The sequence below is a fragment of the Esox lucius genome, chromosome 16 (genome assembly GCF_011004845.1).
Source record: "Esox lucius isolate fEsoLuc1 chromosome 16, fEsoLuc1.pri, whole genome shotgun sequence".
Classification (NCBI taxonomy): Eukaryota; Metazoa; Chordata; class Actinopteri; order Esociformes; family Esocidae; genus Esox; species Esox lucius.
The window spans coordinates 16,494,085-16,514,028 of record NC_047584.1 but is presented as its reverse complement, the minus strand read 5'-3'; the positions used below and the strand labels follow the sequence as shown (position 1 = coordinate 16,514,028).

Genomic DNA, 19,944 nt, shown 5'->3' with positions numbered 1-19,944 from the left:
AATACTGCCATATGCCCGCCACCCCCCCCCCCCCCCCCCCTTCCAACCCACCCACAAGGTGTAGAGACTCCGGGGAACTGCAGTTTTTAACATGTCAGCATGCATCTGAGAACGTAACCCTAACTACGTGCATTCAGCAATTTAATATTTAAATGTATTTAATGTGGTTCAGTCGGCTCTTTTTAATGACACAAGTTAACGGCGCGGTCTTCTGTAATAGTTCCAAAATGGGTTCAATCCTTCCTGTGCAGAGAAGTTCTGCATTTAATGGGACCAGGCTTTAGTTTCGGGCCTGCAGGAGTTGGGCTTGTCACTGTGAAGCGGGCCCGTTGGGTAGTGGGCTAGACAGGACCACCATTTCCCCAGGCTTGGCCCCTGTCTGGCATCCCGGCTGGGCGGTCTGCACTCCTGCTGAACATGGAGACAGTGACACTGGGATCCAGACATGCCTCTGCATGTTAAGTGGCCAATGTCGCTACCAGCCATGTTCCTTTTCTTATTCAACTCGGTACCCTGCTTCTTCCTAATCTCCTTGACCTTGAAGTGGCCTGAATACAGAAGTAGTTCCCTTCCAGCCTTCTTCAAGCAGCGTAAAAGGGAACGATTGGGATAATCAGTAATCATCAGGTTTCTGTTTCTCTGGCCCTCTCATCCGTGACTGGTGTTGTGCTGGCGTGTGAAACGGGTTCTAATCTCATGTTGCCTGGAGTTAATGCCATGTGAAACTGCCTCCTCAGACTTCCAGAAGTGCCTCAGGTTTAAACCATGTGACATTTTGGCAGGGAATATGTTTTTTTTCTTTTTTTCTCCCACTCTGTGATAGCAGAACGTGGTACGATAAGTACTGGTTGGTGCTGGTTCCTCTGTCTGACCCAACATGTACCAGGATACAGAGGGCATGTTTACAAGGGTGTGATCCAGGCTTTCCCTGTGGAGTCAGCATGTTGGTTGACCTTGCTGAGAGCGTTATGGTGGTAGATAAAAAAAAAAAAAAAATTATATTCATCAAGATTGTGTACTGAGAAATCGGTAGAAGAGTAATCAAGGGCTAAACATTTGAAGTAACGCTGGCATAACGGGTTGCAGATTTGTTTGTTCTGTCATAGACACCCATGTGGGGGGGTTTTGTCTCTGACTTCTGGGCATCTCCATCGCTGAGGCGTTGACCGTCACATGTTCACCGCTGGGCCACTAGAGAGCAGCAAGCGGCTGGTGCTGTGACATTCGAGGGCTCATTACCTGCCGTGGCATAGGCCGCTTACGGATCTGCCTGTACGGGTTCACCTCAGTGGACCAGCATGCCCGTTATGTGAGCCGCAGACAAGCCCCACACAGTGCCCTGCATTTCAACATCTATTACCTTCCATTTCAAAAGTGGCTTTAGAGTTATAACTGACTATGGGATATTTATTTGAAGGTACATTTCATGACTATTCTTTTCTCAAATTAGCTAATGTTCATAAACCCTCGTTAACATGTTAGCATATTTTTGAGTTTTTTTTGGAGGTGGTAATTATAAGCTCGTCCGATATTAAATAAACATCACTTTTTGATTTCCTCCTTGAGATTGTTTAGCTGGGGGAGGAGTGATGGCTTTGCATCTGAGAGGATATCACTATTTGGTGACTATGAGAAAAGCTTTATTAGAATCTGTTACGACTGTTCATCTTTAATAGAGTTTACTCCATCCACATTACGGGGTGAGACCCGATATATCTCTGGAGTTTTCGGCTGCTTTGAATGCCTCATTGGCAAATTTCAGTCTATTCCTGAAAGTGCCTTTTTTATTCACATTCATATAAGCCGTGACACACATTTTTTGGACACATTTGATTGTGCTCCTTATGTTCCGCTCAGTGATAGACCCTACTAAGAGCATTTTTACACTGCGTTAGATTTATCTAGATTTACATACTTTTCAGCCAGAAGAGGACTGGTCACCCCTCTGAGCCTGGGTCCTCTCTAGGTTTCTTCCTAAATTTCAGCTGCCTTAGGGAGTTTTTCCTATCCACTGAAATTCAACACCGCTGTTGTTTGCTCCTTGGTGTTTAAGGCTGGGTGTTTTGTAAAAGCACTTTGTGACAACTATTGATGTAAAAAGGGCCTTATAAATACATTTGATTTACACTGGAGATTTTTGTATTTGTGGTGTAAACTGGTCAAAGAGTTTCTAGTTGGGTAGCATGGATAGAAAATGGTATACACATTACGGAAATGTTATTTAACTGGATTTGTCATCTGGTCAGTTGTTGTAGTCAAAACAGGCTCCAACTGCATTCAGGTCTGGGCAGGTGAAAACCAGGGAGCTGCATGGATTTTAAACACAGTTTTTTCCTACAGGTGTTGAAACACCTTTTGCGGAGAAATGCACTGAACATAAGGCGCGTTCATTTAGACCCGACCATCAGTGTTTAAACCACCATTGGTTTCTGACTGCGTCGCTTTCCTTGACCTACGTGTTGCTTTTCACCTCTGTGCTGGTTTCATGCTGCTCGCCAGAGGCCGGTGAGATTTATCGAGGAAATAAAAGGGGTCCATATCAAAGGAATGCCTGGGACAACATAGGAGCACATTACATATCACCCAAGGTTCCCTGTGTGACCTCTGACCCCACCCTCTATCCACTGCTGCTTTGTGTCGTGTTCCATGTTCTCTTGGCCGCTTGTGCACTTTCCTGCTCACAGTAACCGTGTCTGTGACAGAAATGAACCCCCTGTTCAGCTTCTCCTGCACATTTCTACCTGCTGCACTTTCAGATTACAACAGGACTTGGATTAAATGAATTATTTAACCCTTTAATACTTGAAATATCGCACACTGATACCGCAGATAGTTCAACTGCTGTGTCCTTCAGAACCCCAAAAACAACAGTTGTACTACCTATGCTATGCCCTCTAAGAACAAATCATTTGAATGTGAAGCACGACCAGTCCTTACATGCAGAGTTTTCTTTGAATTTGAGTTTGGTTACATTTCCCCTTGTCCGTCCTTTAGCTTCATACCATCCCTAAAAGGCCATGTGACAACTTGACGATTCCCGTTAATTACTTGATTTTTTAATAGTGCTGTTTCTGTTATACTGAATGTACCCCTGTGCCTAACCTCCCAGGAACCCTCGGTGTGGTTACCGAGGTGACGATGAAGATCCGGCCCATCCCAGAGTACCGAAAGTACGGGTCGGTGGTCTTCCCCAACTTTGAAGCGGGCGTGGCCTGCTTACGAGAGGTCGCCAAGCAGGTATGGAACCTTACCGTGAGATGCATCTGTGCTCTTTGCAATGACTGTAAACGTTACATAATGACAGGAGGCGCGATAGCCGCTAAATTCCCAGTGTTGGGAAGGTCGTAATGTAAATGTTTACCACAGGAGAGAATAAGCCTCTTCACCACATTATTGATGGCTACATGCGTGAGATTAGTGTAGTGCATATCAATACACCTAGTGGAACGAGTTGTAGTAGGAGAGTGTATAACACACAGGTAAGGGTTTGCCCGTCGAGCCCCAGCTTATATCAGACATACCCCACACACTGCAATGAATCCACTCGTCTACAGATATGTTCATTTCAAAAGTCTTTCCTCTTAAAGAAACGTAACGCTCAGAAGAGAATGTGACACGTGGTCCTAAATTGAGTTTCTGTTTTCTCTCGCAGAGATGTGCACCGGCTTCAATCCGCCTCATGGATAACGAGCAGTTCCAGTTCGGTAAGGCAACATCGTCCTGGGCTGCCGCCATTTCATCTCCGCAAAGGAACCTTGGGAAATCCACCGGGCTCAAAGTGGAGCCGTAATCTGTGACTGTGCTGTGCGGCTGACCTGGTTTCTATTTTTAGGAAGCGGTTATTCCCTCCAGTCTGACCCCACCCCCAGTGGCCGTCTTCAGGGCTGTGATCGGAGACTGTTTTGCATGTGATTCATTGAATATGACAGTTATTTTTTCTTAATATTGTCATATGGCCCGGTTTTGTGTGAAGCCTTTTCCCCCAACTGGAATCCATTTAAGACAGACATAACACTGCCCTGGCTCTGTTTGTCTCTGTATGAGACCTTCGCAGGACTCTGATGCATTATGTTACATTTAACCCCCCCACCCCCCCACCCCCAGATGAGGTGCTAGCCACACATACAAGACCTGTGTGTTTAAGCTCGACGAAAAAGGACCTCGGCAACAATCAAATGGTTGTTATATCGACGTTTTACGATCTTTTTATTCAGGGTCTGGAGGAATGTATCAGGTGTCAGTGCCAGACATCTTTGTAAAGTTCCTCAGTCTCCAGGGATCTCATTAGGCTGCCTGTGTTGCCACTTTTTCACTGAGTGTGCAGTTCTTAGCATTAAGCAGGCAAGATGAAGCAGGCAGGCTTCTCGCTAATAACTGAACTTCAGTCTGTACTGTGGTAGTATACCTTCCTGGGCTTATTAGTGGCTTGACTTCTCTTTTAATCACACTGGCTGCTTAATGAAGGGATCTGATGTATTCACTATGCAGTAGTGTCAAATACAGAGCCGCTCGCCGCCATCTCAGTACACTAGCTAGATTAAAAGATGAGAATGGCGAGCAGCATGTTGGATGTCGACATGCATTAAATGCAAATTAACATTAAGGAGGGAGGGGAAGAATGACGCTCTGTATGTATAAGCCACCCTGTCTCTGGTTGTGGAGGATTTAATTAATGGTGTGATTGCTGAGCGAGACCTAAGGAGTCACAATCACATTCTGAATGGAAACAATTAGGACACTAAGTGATGAAGAGATTGCGCGAAACTGAGGGGAAGAAATCAAATGTTCAGCTTCCATAGTCACCCAGGACCCGGCTGTGATTGATAACCATCCCATCGGCTCCTGCCCCTCATTTTGGCTTGTCCGCAGGCGCTTTGTGCGTCCGATCTGGAATAAATCAAAACGCGCGGTGGCTGAGGAAGACGGATATGGCCGTGTCAAGCCCACTTCCCCTCTGATGCCTGCTGATTAATGGTGCCTATCACAGGCAGTACACTGGCCACTTGGAAACTTATTCAAATGTTACGTTTTATTTTCCTCCTTTTGTCCCGAATCCAAAATACATGACTTCTAGGTTGTCCTGTTGGCTAGAGAGACCTGGGCTGGGTGTGGCTACATTTGGGGCAAAACCACATCAGGTGTTCCTCTGAACCATATTGTCCAAAAGACGAGGCTCTGAGTTGTGGGACTTGACCTGTCTGTTTCTGTTTCTGCAGGCCATGCCCTGAAGCCTCAAGTGTCATCCATTTTTACCAGTTTTGTTGAAGGGTTAAAGAAATTCTACATCACCAAGGTAATTTGTTGTAGTTTGGTAGGAATCCTACTAATTTATGTCTGGGAGATAATGTGGACTTTTTTGTAAAATGTTAATGTTACTTCCTGGTTATGCCAGTTCAAAGGTTTCGACCCACACCAGTTGTGTGTCGCCACCCTGCTGTTCGAAGGGGACCGTGAGAGGGTCCTGCAGCACGAGAAACAAGTTTACGACATTGCTGCTAAATTTGGGTAAGTCATCTTCCCCCTTCCTGTTTCTTAGGCCAGTAGATGTTACCCAACATGGATCTTGTATTTGTGAGGCCTAAAATCCCTTATGGGTTAAAATACCTCACAAAGTGTTCAGAGCACAGGTTGCTTTGTAAACCGTGAAAACATCCAGTGCAACGTATTGGGGGGGAAACCACAGATGGTACTTAGCACTCTTGTCATTGTGCAAAATCTGTTTGGGCTTTAGGGGAAGTGCTTTGAGCCATTCCGTTGCAGTACTAAGCAGAGGACGAGCTCAGCCTGGTCCCTCAGGGTGAGACGTTTGAACCAGTTTAAGACCAAGTCTAAACAGCGGAGTGATTGATCACACATTCCTCTTGTTAGCGCTTGTTTGGTAATGGGTCGGGGGAGGGGGTACTCTCGGAGAGGGCGGGTATGGCTGTTAGTTGGGGAGGTATGGAGGGCCTTGGCTGTTCTGATTGAATGTGAGGCAGATCAATAAAGGCTCTGGTGGAAATAAGTGATCAGTCAGCCTGAGAGGGACGCTTTCTCTCGGCCCAGCTGCTCCTTAAACTACAATAGAACCACGGGCCCACGTTTCTTGGTTCCCACTCCGTTTTCCAATTCACCCATACTTGTTGAGTTCCTGAGACATTCTGTCCCTCTGTGGCCCTCATGACTACCCTTTGTGAGAGGCCCCTGTCTGAAGTGCAGAAGGGCTTCCACAGAGGGGAAGGGCCTCATCCCATCATGATTGGAGTGTTTTACCCAGTCCTAGAGGCACCAGACCACCCTGTAGCTCCTAACCCATTCAGCCATACCGTAGCTGCTAACCCATTCAGCCATACCGTAGCTGCTAACCCATTCAGCCATACCGTAGCTGCTAACCCATTCAGCCATACCGTAGCTGCTAACCCATTCAGCCATACCGTAGCTGCTAACCCATACAGCCATACCGTAGCTGCTAACCCATACAGCCATACCGTAGCTGCTAACCCATTCAGCCATACCGTAGCTGCTAACCCATTCAGCCATACCGTAGCTGCTAACCCATTCAGCCATACCGTAGCTGCTAACCCATTCAGCCATACCGTAGCTGCTAACCCATTCAAACCTACCGTAGCTGCTAACTCTTTCACTGCCTCCCCCACTGAACACACTTCATCTTCTCGGCACCTAGTCCCCCCCCAACAAACCTTTAATTTGTAAAATACTGTTATTCTCTTGGTGGCCTTATGGATCAGGTAGAAATAACTTAGCCCGGAGCACAGTTTCTAGTCCATTACTCAGGTCACAGGCTGTGGTGCCTCTGGCAATATCCCCCACCAATTCACCACTTGATCCATTGAAAAGGCCTCACCTACCAGTCAATCTGGTGCTTTTCACTTTTCCATTATTTCCAATCCACTGTCGTCCCCCGCCAAGAGCCCATGAGCGGATCCGGAGGGGAAGTTTCCTTCTGGGTTTAAGAAGCAAAGGGAGAAAAGAACGGGCCAGTCAATATAGCGATTTGTTAATGAGCACGTCCTGATTAGTTTGGGCAGTAGATGGAAACGGGATTCCCGGCGGAGGCTGATGGATGTGCGGCCGACTGGCTGGGGTGCACGCCGCGCCACTCATCGATCCGCCCATTGTGGCCCGCGACAGGTCGGCGGCGGCTTTGTGGGCAGCTTTGGTCAGAGAGATGACAGCAGCCAGAAAAGAAGCTGTTAAATATTAACCCTGTTATCTGTTTCCAGGGGCCTGGCAGCTGGGGAAGACAATGGGCAGAGAGGCTACATCCTGACCTTCGTCATCGCTTACCTCCGGGTGGGTCCCTCCCCCATTGTCCCTTATTCTCCCGGCGTCCAGAGACAGCCAGGCCGGGGGAGGTAGAGCCCTGTCAGGCACGCAAACACAATGACGGCAGCATGTAACCTCCGATATCTGGCCTCGCTTCAGTCAAGGATGTCATCTTGTCATTCCGGGAATGTTGGCTTTGAGGAATTGACCCAGCGAAAAGCGCCTGTTTGTTTTGTGTGAATTGCAAAGCATTCTTCATTTGTCAGAGTTGAAATGGCTTTTCGCTTCTTTTTCCATGTACAGGTGTTGTGTCTTTCTGAAATTCTTGGCAAATGCTGCAGAAAGGAGGTTTCTGCTTGGTCTTATTTACACTCTCTCTCGGTCAACAGGACTTGGGGCTGGATTACTATGTGGTTGCGGAATCGTTTGAGACGTCGGTGCCTTGGGACAGGTAAAGACGTCGGCCATTCCTTTAACCTTTCGTGAATGGACGCGGGTGAACTGGTGTGACGAGTATAAACCACTCTTCCCACACTGTCTGTTTTTGAATCCCCTGGAAGGCAACGCAGCCCCCTCTGCCTCTCTCTGCCTCTCTCTGCTGTTCACCTTCATGCCTGCCTACTCCCTCTATTAACTGTGTGTGCGTGGGAGGTAGACTACATTCTCCATCCCAGTCTGGCTGCACTGAGGAGAGCGAGTGTCAGACACAAACAGGCTGACTCAGTCATGTTTACTGCCTAGTGTGATATTGAACTGGAATTTCCAAAATTCTCTATTTTAGTAGTAAAAACCATTTTCTATTTGAAAACCATACAGTTCCTCCCAGACAGACACAAAATGTCTGACTCGCCCCCCGCCCCTAACACGTATGCACACACGCACGCACGCACGCACGCGCGCGCGCGCGCGCGCACACATCACCGACACGTGTGTCCAGCATCCCACTGTGTACACTGCCTGATGAGGGTGAGCCTGGGATCAGGTGTGCAGGCGAGCATATGTTCAGGGCTCATTACCCCTCTTCTTCCTCCTCCGTCTCTCCACAGTCGGCTGCACATGTCTGAGAGTGGCGGCCATTAGGGGTCAGAGTCAGGCGGTCTCTCCCAGTTACAGCTACCTAGCTCTTCTGCAGTCTCCATAATGGCCTGATGTTTTCTCTCTCTGTACCCCTGTCTCTGTCGGTCTGTCTCCACCTGTCTGTCCCCCTCTCCCACCTGTCTGTCTCCCTCTCTCTGTCTGTCGGTCTCCCCCTCCCCCCGTCTCGGCCTCCCTCTCTGTCCGTCTTGGCCTCCCCCTCTGTCCGTCGCTCTCGGTCTATCTTTTATTTCTTTTATGTCAGGGTATACTGGTACGAAAATGACAAACCTCTGTATCAGCCAGGTAATGTCTAACAACTGCCCTCCCCCTGTCAGACGGCGTTCCGTCATTGGTTTGTGCACCTTATTCCCTATTGTTGACCCATTTTGACTAGTGCGCTATGGAGACTAGGGTGGGAGGCATCAATGGCGTTCATCACGTCCTAACCTCCTCCTATTGATCAACAGAACATGGTCTTCAATCCCAGGGAGTGTCTTCATGTCCTTTTCCCTGTTTTGATTTTCTTCAGGGTGTTGGACCTTTGCCGGAATGTTAAAGAGCGCATCATCCGAGAATGTAAAGAGCGAGGGGTCCAGTTTCAACCCCTGACCTCATGCAGGTACGTTTAGTAAGAGATTTTGCCCGTTTCACTACCTAGTTCTTAACACTTGCTAAGCAAGCGGCCGGTCCTCAAAAATTAATGTAGTGTTTTCGCTACCCCTGCTTGTGCTTTGATTCCCCGTACCTCCATCTGCAATACATGGAATGGTGGACGGTAGTACAAATGTAACTGCCAAAGGGCTTAAAAGTCCTAGATATTCTGATTCACTCCATATTTGCACTTTTTGTGTTTGTTATTGATTCCCCTTAAATAAATAAGTGTTTTACTTATGAATTATTTTACATTTTGTTACGGTGTTGTCACATTTTGCAGACTCCTCAGTCACTGTCGACCTCATTTTGTATAATATTTTTGTATTCAGTAATAATCCACTGTGCCATACATTACTTTTACAACGACTAAAATGTTAAAAAATGTATTTGTCACAGTGGAACATAAAAAAAAAAAAGAATTACATCAGAGGGAACAAGCCTCGCATGTTCAAAGTAAAAGTTGCATCAGTCTCTACCACATTCTTCAATATACAAGGAGATGTTTTTTTTGTGATGAAAGTCTATCAGACTGGTGTGTCTGACTGCAGTTACCACAGGTAGAGACAGGAGTCCCAGGGGCCACGTTATTAATGCATGTGCATTTGCGACATCCTATATTTATCGATATTCAGAATACTCCGAATCTGTTCTGATTTCTAATACTCCATATCAGTATCTCTTGAATATTCCTGTATGTTGTGAGCTTAAGAGGTATTTTCGGATTTTAAGTTATGCTATACTGCTTTTTTTGGTAAAATGTTGGTTGCTGATACTTTAGGCCACTCAAGTGACCTAAACCAGCAGTGACATCAAATATTACTACATTCAAAGCAGGCCTTTTCAATACAAAGATCTGAGTCGAGTTGCTTGGGCTTCATACATACTGTTCATTAGAGAATTCCCTTTCGATCTTTCCACCATATACACGTAACCAATTTGCCTGGTACAGCTGGGACTACACCGTGTTCTTGTCACCACGGACCTTGCCACGTACAGCCGAGTTGGAGAAATCCTCACTCCTTACATAGGAAGGTCTTAATGAGTCTCGGAAGCAGGCATATCACCATGGCGTAGGAACATTCTTTGGTTTTCTCTTTAACTCCATTACATTGGGTGTCATGTTTTTGTTCAGGGCATATATCGCCAAATAGTTCAGAGGGGTAAGAAGCATTGAACTCGGTCTGTTGAGTCTTTTCCAGAGAGCCTGTAATTCGACAACAGCACCAAAGGCTAGAAATGAAGAGTAACTTACCAGAGAGATGCTGCATGCCTTCCACGCCATCGACAATAACTCAACCCAAATAGCTTAGTGGTGTACAAATGTACCTTACTAAGAGTCCTAAATACTGTTCTTAGATTGACTGAGACAAATGGCAAATGTTGGGAAGCTGAAGTCAAACATCACATGAACTGCCTTGGTTCAGAGTTAAGGGACCAAGTAGATAGTGTGTGTAGCAGAAATGAAATCATTGTGAGATCATTCACAGAGTGGTGAATGTGGACATTTAGCTTAACGCTCTAATTTTTTGGGTCAAATGCTGGTGACATGATGATTTGATGAATGGCTGCTGTTTGAAAACAGTGTCCATATCAGCTAATGAAGGGTAGCTCATTCTCAGTATTTTTGTTAGCTGAGTCCAGGCACCAGAACCAGAGTGGTCACATTCATTGGAAGGGGCCTTTGGAGGGTTTCATTAACCCTTTCACCCTTGATCATTTTCTTAGTTTGCCTCTGCCGTTTGTTGACCGCCTAACCTTAATTGCCACTGGTGCTTAATTGGCTTGCCCTTACCGGGGCACATTTTGTGGCCTCAGGATTTGATGTGTTTTAGAACAAAAAATGTAGAGCGAAGGACTAGTGGATAAAACGTTCTAATATCTAGCCCTTCAGGCTTCAGGTAAGCTTGTCCTTTGCACCCAAAATGTGCTCAGTGCCTTTTCATCTCACTGTTTTTATCCTCCAAATGTCAGTTCAGTGTAAACCGTGTTCTGTGCGAGTGGAGGAGGAGTCTAGTGACCTTCCTGTGTGACCTGGCCCCACACACAAACAGCCACAGCATGCTGCCTGCTCACTGTGGACAGATAAGGGCCCAACCTGATTATACTTTAGCCATTCATTTCCCGTCTTCGGTCTGTCACAAGATTGATTTGTCCATTTAACCTCCAGAAACCAGCCTGCCTGCCCGAGTGATGGGCCACATCACAGGGACAACAGCTCCCCCACCACCCCTGAAAAGAAACAGGGCTGGATCAACACAAACGCAATGGATTGGAGTGCCGTAACAGAAACAACCCAATGGACAGGGACTAGAGCAGCAAAACACTAAATAATGGACAGGGACTAGAGCAGCAAAACACTAAATAATGGACAGGGACTAGAGCAGCAAAACACTAAATAATGGACAGGGACTAGAGCAGCAAAACACTAAATAATGGACAGGGACAAGAGCAGCAAAACACTAAATAATGGACAGGGACTAGAGCAGTAAAATTCTAAATAATGGACAGGGACTAGAGCAGTAAAACACTAAATAATGGACAGGGACTAGAGCAGTAAAATTCTAAATAATGGACAGGGACTAGAGCAGTAAAACACTAAATAATGGACAGGGACTAAAGCAGTAAAACACTAAATAATGGACAGGGACTAGAGCAGTAAAATTCTAAATAATGGACAGGGACTAGAGCAGTAAAACACTAAATAATGGACAGGGACCAGAGCAGTAAAACACTAAATAATGGACAGGGACTAGAGCAGTAAAATTCTAAATAATGGACAGGGTCTAGAGCAGTAAAACACTAAATAGTGGACAGGGGCTAGAGCAGTAAAACACTAAATAGTGGACAGGGGCTAGAGAAAAAATAATAATTAAATGCTGACATTATGGACCCTTTTAAAGCTGCAAAACATGCTCCTACTAAGGTGGCTGATCTCCATACATTTTATTATTTCGAAGGTTGTTACAAGAGCCTTGCATTTCTTAAAAGATGCATAAAGCTAAACCAAATAGTTCATTAATTGTTGTTTTTTGAATGATGCAACATTTTAAAGTGATTATAATTTGTGTATTTTTTTGCATTAATTCAGTCCGTCTGTTGAACCATCTCGTGTCCTGAACCATTGTAAATGCAGCCCATATAATCCAATCAAAGTGTGCTGATGGTCATTTAATGTCCCAGTAATGGGTCCTTATTAAAGGTGACAGATCCAACTTGCTCCCCCGCTTCTCAAAAATCATGAGGGAGAATTGGGGTCAGAGGTTTACATGGAAGCCCTTGCCTCTTGGCTCAGTCTGCTTGCCTTACAATACAAGGGAAGTAAAAATAAATAAGTATTGTTACAAATTGATTTTAGTTCAAACTTTGATTTAGATGAGCCCTCTTTGGATTAGTGTGGCGAAAAATACAGAGGGACAGTGACAGAAAGCAGTGAAAGACATCAGAATGTCTAATGTCTGTTAATATTGTGTTTGTTTAAAGCACTTTCTCCTTTCTTGCAGAGTGACTCAGACTTACGATGCTGGCGCCTGTGTTTACTTCTACTTTGCCTTTAACTACAGAGGACTGGCAGATCCGGTACATACATACGAACAAGTTGAGGTAAGTCTGCTGAGCCCTTTATCCGTATTTGATAATCACTCTAAACCTCTCCCCACTGACACAAACAAAGGCTAGGTTGACGATCCTTAAATGATGTGAATTCATCGAGCGACGTGTGTTGTCTTCCTAGCATGCTGCCCGAGATGAGATCCTAGCCAACGGAGGAAGCTTGTCGCACCACCATGGAGGTAAAGTCACCTGAATCTTTCCATTTAGCGTCTAGCAATGGACCCTAGAGTTTTCTCCAAATACACTGGCAACCTTAAACTTATCTAAAATAATTCTGTATTTAATTTGAAATAATAATAATAATTGAGAAAACTTTTGATTTTTGAACATTTGTGATTACAAATTACCTTCAGAGAATAAAGACAAATGGCATGTTTGAAATGATTCTCCCTGGAGGCCAAGATAACTGCCAGCAAAGCTTCTTGTAGCGTTCAGTGAGTGCCCTCGACCAACTGCTGTTTTCAGATCATGCAATATGCTATGAATGTGGTTTCAATCTGGGCTTTTCACTGGCCTCTACAAAATGGTAGAGGCCAGTGATAATCCTCCCTTTTCATGATCCTTTCATTCACAACCCCCCCCCCCCCCCCCCCCCCCCCCAGCTGCACATGGTGCAAAGCATTATGTAACCTCCACAACAGTTGATTGTGATATTCTCTTGGTTGTATACCTAAAAACCCTAGTGCGGACGAGACAGTTAAGCTTTCCACTCTAAATGAACATTGAAACAAAACTCGGGCTCTTTGGAAATAAAGATCATTGCTGTGTTTACTGACAATGAAAAATGAAGCATTAAATACAAACACCCTGTTTCCAACCATGTGTGGTTTAGTCCAATGTTCAGCCTAGTGTCCTCCGCTGCCTAGGGACTAGGGTCTTCCAACAGGATAGTAACCCTCAACCCCTGTCACGCCCTCTCGCACCCACGTCCTGGAATGGAAGGGCTGCTGCACTAGGCCGGCTCCTTTCTATGCCGGCGTTGCACAGTCATGTAAAATAGCCGTTTCGTTTTTGCCAGGGGACAAGGATTTCCTTGCCTTGTGGAGATATAGCAAATCCTCAAGGTAGGTTGGGTGCCTGCGAGCTCAATTGTTGTTGGCTGGGCGAAAGTGTTGGAGTTGTGCGAACGTCCTGGCGAGATGTACTGTGGTGCCACATGGACACGTCTCGGTCTTTGACTGTGTCAAGGGCAAAGTTGAGGTCATAAGCCACATTTGAGGGAATAAAAAACAGAAGTTGGCCAGTGAGGAGTCCAAATCAGAATCACACCTGAGAACTACAGCTGTAAACTGCTGTACCTTTTGTGTACTTAGTATTAGCTTCCAGGTGCCTTTTAAACATAAAATTTAAACTTTATTTTATACATTTTACATTTATTTATAAAAAAATATCACTGGTTCCACAATGTAAAAAATCCAGTCTGTTGTGTTAAAATTTGTATTTTTAAATGTATTTTAAAAGAACTGGGGAAGTATTATAGACAAGTGCAAGCGTGTTGAATTATTTGAACACAACTTAACATTGAAAAAAAGTTGTTCATTGCCTTCATTTCCTATAAACGAAACCTAATTGATGAATTGACATTAAGACAGCATGGGCCTTGCGGGTGAGCTGCTCTGTGTACTGTAAATGATCAGCCGCTCTTTTGTAAACCAGTTTTGGCTTCGAGGAGATCTTTCATCGTTCCCTTCACTTGTCCAAACTTTCCCACCGTGCAGACAAATGGCTCTGCCGTAGCTCTTTGTTCCTTTCAATACGGGCCAAATGAAACGTGAGCAGGGGAGGGAAAAACAACTCCTGCGCTGCCCTATCAGCGCTAACCGAAATGGCTACCTTATCTATATTGCCATCCGCCCGGCCGTTTTCACACATTACTTTGGGCTATTCATCACGCCTGTCGAAAACAGCACGCGGTGAATCAGCTGCGATATTAAATCACAATTTTTCCTGAAGCCGGGAAAGGTTGAAAATTAAAAGATTGCTAATAACAGGAGGCAGTGGGCCAGGGTAAATGATGCCGCTGTAATCGCCCCTGTATTACTGACCTCCAAACGGTGGGCAGGCTGGCCACCCCTGGCTGAGGCAGGGGGGGGATATTGATGCAGCTCCTGGGTGCCTAGTCTATAATTGTGATTAATAACCGCGGGTCCGGCTATCTGAGCGCGGACAGGCCGGTTTGTCTGCCCACAATCACCGCGTGACAAATGAAGCTAGTTTCACTGGGTTTTGTGTATCAAAGAAAACAGATGTAGTCCAGGGAGGCTAGGTAGGAGGCCTCTGCAGGAAATCTCCATATTTCCAACTTGTGTTTCACACCAGGTCAGGGTGTGTAGCTGTTCTTACCTGCTGCTCTATGCACCCTGCTACAATATACTACAATATACACTTTTTGTGTGTTTGTGTACAAATATTTGGGAACTGGATAAGATGTGTCATGGGTCCCATGATCTGTTAATTAGGAGAGGTGATGTTTTGCCGTCCCAGCCTGTAACCGGTCAGTGTTGTCAGGGCAGAAAGTTACAGGAAATGTCCCATTTTAGCTTGTGGAGCTGGAGGGGAGCTGTTGAACGTCAGTCCAGTTGAGAGTCATCTATCACCGTATAAACACAGAGACCAGACAGACAGAGCACCACGGTCTTCAGCAACCACCTCCCCATGTCCTGGGCCTGTCATGTCCGGGACACAGGGCCACCTCTGCTGCCCTCTCATTCGTGCCCCCATCACCATTAGTCAAAACAGGAGGTGAGGTCCCGGGAAGGAAGGTGACAACGGCTCTCAGCTCAGTTTCAGTACTCAGTGTGGAGACGGGTCCAGGAGAACCGGCGGGCGGGCTCTGCTAACCTTGTGCTTCTGTAGAATGTCATCCTAATGCTGCCAGTTCTCTGTACTGAAACACAGGTCAGCGAGCAGCGCTGCTGGAAACCAAGAAAAATGACTTTAATTCTCGTATTTTCCGTTCATTAACTGCAGAGCTTGTCGCTGGGCCCTCCCAGTGGTACACAGAAAAGTGGTCTGTTTGTAGACCTCAGCGGTTCCCTCTCATTCATTCCTAAAGCAAATGCCTGCCTGCCTGTTTCTATGTTCATGTCTCAGCTGTACGGTTAAACCCCGGCTAGATTGATTGCAATAGCAGACGAAAAGGAGGGAAAATGACAAGATAGATGTGTAAATTATCACTGTGATGGAGGCAATGATGCAGTCCCAGCACCTTCTGTTTTCTCTCCTCCCTGAGTGGAGGGAGGGATGGAGGTGGGCCGGGGGAGGAGAGGAGGAGGAGACCAGGCCACTTTTAGTTATTGGCTAGCAGCTGATTGGGTGACTGACTGGTGCCTCTGTCACCATCTGGGGGTGTGCGGTGCGGCGTGGCCCCCGGTGGCCTCCCGTCTGCCCCGTCTTGTCAGGAGACGGCCCTCTGTGGCCCCATGGCTGATTTCCATCTGTATTCCCCGGCTGCTCCGCCTCGGCGTCACTGATAACATGGCGCCCTCCCATCTCCCGTGCCTCAGGTCTGTCTGCCCGCCCCAATGAGAGGCTGGCTGTCCCCAGTGTACGTGACGTAGAGGCAGGCTGTCCCCAGTGTACGTGACGTAGAGGCAGGCTGTCCCCAGTGTACGTGACGTAGAGGCAGGCTGTCCCCAGTGTACGTGACGTAGAGGCAGGCTGTCCCCAGTGTACGTGACGTAGAGGCAGGCTGTCCCCAGTGTACGTGACGTAGAGGCAGGCTGTCCCCAGTGTACGTGACGTAGAGGCAGGCTGGGACATGCGGTGGGGGGGGGGGGCACTTTTTCTATTTTGCTCTCTCCCATTTTCAGGCGTACTTGATCTAATCTCGGATCATTACATCTGTGTGCTTGCCTCCTGGAGCTCTAGCTCCCAAAGTGTGCATTCCCTCTGTGGCCGAGGCACCTGTTCCAGATCGTTCTATTCTCCAGGCTGTTTTTAGACTTGTGGGGATATGGGTTGATGTGTGCTTTTCCAAAGACTGTGTGACCTTAGGCTGGATGTTTACCCAGAGCAAACAGTTCCTGGGACTCATTGAGGACATGCCGTTGCTTTCACTTTGACTCTTGTCTGAATGCACTTTCAACACCTTTTGTGTTTGCTGGTTATTTACTCACTAAATGAGTTGTTTTATCAGACAGTGGGTGAGGTTTCTGTGACCTGAGGAGATGTTGGCAGTATATTGTGAGAGACGTAGTGGATTCAATGCTCCTCTTGTATATTAACTGTGTAGCGCCATTTCAAAGACAATGTTTTCAGCCATCTTGAGGTCAGCATTGACGGTTTGTCATGACCAGAGGACAGCCGCCCCTCTCCCAGAGGCCCCACACCCCTGTGTCAGTCCTGACAGGACCAGGGGCCTCTAGGGTGTGTGACGACTGGCAGAGCAGTGCACCAGGCAGCTTCCTGGACCCCACGCCCAGGCATTCCCACGCTGTGCCGCTTCTTCTGCAGGACCCTCCAGCATGTGTCCTGCAGATGCCCACTAGCACAGCCAGGGCCAGGAGGATGGTGTCTGTGTGTCTGTGTGTCTGTGTGTCTGTGTGTCTGTGTGTGTCTGTGTGTGTCTGTGTGTGTCTGTGTGTGTCTGTGTGTGTGGCAGCCGAGCGTGTCATGCTAGGACCTCAGGGCATTGTGCAGGTCAGCCTGAGAAACCCCCGCCCCCAATCGTGGTGGCGTCAGTGGGAGGGAAGTGGAAGCTTGCTCGGGGAGAGCGGGAGAGAGAGAGGAAGAGCGGGGCGTTCATGTGTTGGCCAGCCAGCCCCTCCTCAGGGAACACACAGAGCCTAATGAGTTTGATAGTCTGCTGGGCTCCATAAATCATGCCATGCAAAACATTTCTCCTCTCTGGATAAAAGCATTTATCACTCTCTGTTTATTCACTCACTCTCGCAAGATTGATTGGCTCCCAGCAGCCCGCTGAGCAATCAGGCGTGCTGATTTCTCCTACTCTTACACCCCGCCCCCGCCCGCCCGGCCGCCCCGCCCGCCCGCCCGCCGCTCTTCCTTTCTTGCTGTTTATTTTTCTTGTTCTCTCTATCTCTCCAGTTGGGAAACTTCGGAAGGAGTGGATGAAGGAGAGCATCTCTGATGTGGGCCTCGGGATGCTGAGATCCGTAAAGGAGTACGTGGACCCGGATAACATTTTCGGCAACCGAAACCTCCTCTAATCCAGCCCCCCCCCCCGTTACATTTTACACGTTTGTCTTCTCACCCTTTCTAACAGCCTCCAGTGCAGTTGTGTTAATGGGTTCTAAATGTTCCATTTATATGACAGGAAATCTCAATGTCTCTCTCCTCCTGTATGACTTAGCCTACATCCGACGTGGCTTCATTCCTCTACAGTATGTCCGTGGTTCTGCAGGAACCCACAAGATATGCATCTTCTTACTTCCTTGCATTGCATTATATTGCACTTATCGCGTTATAACAGTCGTTGTCATCACTGTTTAACTCTGAAGCTCGTCACCCTCAAGGTCTCAGTCCTTTCCTCATCCGGGGGAAGTTTGAATATGGACCAGTGTGTATCGTACTGACTGTAGTACTGTAAATGTGTCCTGGGGATTGTTTTAGTGTAAAACACGCCATAGGAACGGCCTTTCATACGGTTTCCCATGCAGACTTTTGTCACCCCGAATTTGCCTGTAATTAATCGTTCTATCGTTCTTGCCAACTTCAGAAGCATTTTTTTTTTGTACACTAACTGTATAGTTACCTTTTGTTCGGCACTACTAGCGTTAAGTTCAAGATGAATGTGCTCTGTGCCTTTCTGAAGATGTCTGCCTTCCCCTTATCCTACACTGCGATTCCATGTTGCCCTCCCCTTAGAATGTCTGTGCCCCTCATTCTGAATGGGTCTGTTTCCAGTTGTTCCCCAAGCCCTCATGCCTTTTGTTATTACTGTCAAATAGGAAGTATTGCTACTAGGGATGTGCTTTCTGTTGGATCTAAACATGTACCAAGGAGGATTTGAGTGGCGCCTCTAGTGAAAATGTACCTAGGGTACAAATGTCCCCACCCTCCAGAACTGTAATTGAAGGAACTAGGATATTATGCCTGTCGTCTTTTTTTGTTTTTAATTGCTTTTTAATTTTACAATTTTACCTTGCATGGTCTTTTCCTGTCATTTAGAGAGTTCAGTTTGTGGACAAGGTCAAAGATGTTGGACCATACATGCTTTGGTGTGTAATTTACTGTTTAACCACTGAATCCCAAGACCCCTGTTTGTACCAAAGACTTTCTACACAACCCATTCACTACTTTATACAGACCATGCAAACATACTGCATCTCTGTGTTTCTACATACTGTATAGTTAGACACGAATGAGACATGAATACAGTAAGGTATTGGTAGTACAAAAAAACCTAAATATCCCAATGATACATTTTATTTTTTTAAATTCACATATGCAAATATCCAGACACCATTATTACTAATATCCAAAAATGTATTCATATTTTTACTGTTACTATAACTTACATGTACTCACTCATGTTCATGTGCGCGACAACTTTGTTCAAATTTGACTATGTTGTCATTACTTCAAAATCTGTTGCTTGTATTTGTATTTACCCCAAAATACATCTGAATGGATTGCTAGTGTGTTCCCTGGTAATTGTTGCTGTGTAGTGGCATTAGTTGGAAATGAACCATTTGACTGAAATGAAATTGTACTTTTGTCACAATTCACCTATGATTATGCGTGGGAGTCACGTGCTAGAGTAACGAAGCAGCAGGAGATGTTGTGCTAATGCTTCCCTCACTACTGCTGTGCGCCTGGAGTTCTCCTGGACCCACCGCGGCCTTGCAGCTTTCCCATAATGCATCGTCAGACCGTTTCACCTTTCTGCCCAAGTGTTTCCATGTTAATGTTGCCTCGTGAAACGGCAATGAAGGAAATGGCAGTGGCTTTGGGGCCTCAGCCTGTATTTTCTGATCGGTTTCATGCTTTTACAACTTGTGACAGCTCCCAACGATAACCTAATGAGAGCTTGAAATGGGAATGTTTTGGCTGTACCTTTTTATTTTCCACATTTTCAAAATGTGTTAACATTCAAGTATTTTTTATTTTTTTTGTCAATGCTGTTTGTGCAATAAATTAAAAATAAAACGAGCAGTTGTCTTGAAATTCATATGCTAGAATGACACTAACCAGCTTTCATTCAGTTTAATGGAAATAAGGTAGCGAACGGACAGACTGTCCCTGCTGCTCCTTGACATACTGAGATGTACGAACATACATTGTGCTCCTGCTCAAAGTACACACACATGCGCGCACACACACTGACACAGACGGCTGGGTCAGCAGAGCTAAGGGCCCTGTCCTCATAAAGAT

The 19,944-nt window shown here is 46.3% G+C and overlaps 1 protein-coding gene across 1 annotated transcript in view; it reads left to right on the top strand.

Annotated features, from left to right (window-relative positions):
* Positions 1-19,703, top strand: part of agps (alkylglycerone phosphate synthase) — a 37,643-nt gene extending 17,940 nt beyond the window's left edge. Inside the window, exons 11-20 of the mRNA XM_013137906.4 lie at positions 3,110-3,237; positions 3,653-3,704; positions 5,217-5,293; positions 5,393-5,505; positions 7,224-7,293; positions 7,656-7,717; positions 8,873-8,962; positions 12,498-12,597; positions 12,728-12,785; positions 17,656-19,703. Coding sequence (XP_012993360.4) covers positions 3,110-3,237; positions 3,653-3,704; positions 5,217-5,293; positions 5,393-5,505; positions 7,224-7,293; positions 7,656-7,717; positions 8,873-8,962; positions 12,498-12,597; positions 12,728-12,785; positions 17,656-17,777 — 872 coding nt within the window. The 3' untranslated portion in view covers positions 17,778-19,703. The remainder of the gene's footprint in view (positions 1-3,109; positions 3,238-3,652; positions 3,705-5,216; positions 5,294-5,392; positions 5,506-7,223; positions 7,294-7,655; positions 7,718-8,872; positions 8,963-12,497; positions 12,598-12,727; positions 12,786-17,655) is intronic.
* Positions 19,704-19,944: the final 241 nt, after the last annotated feature.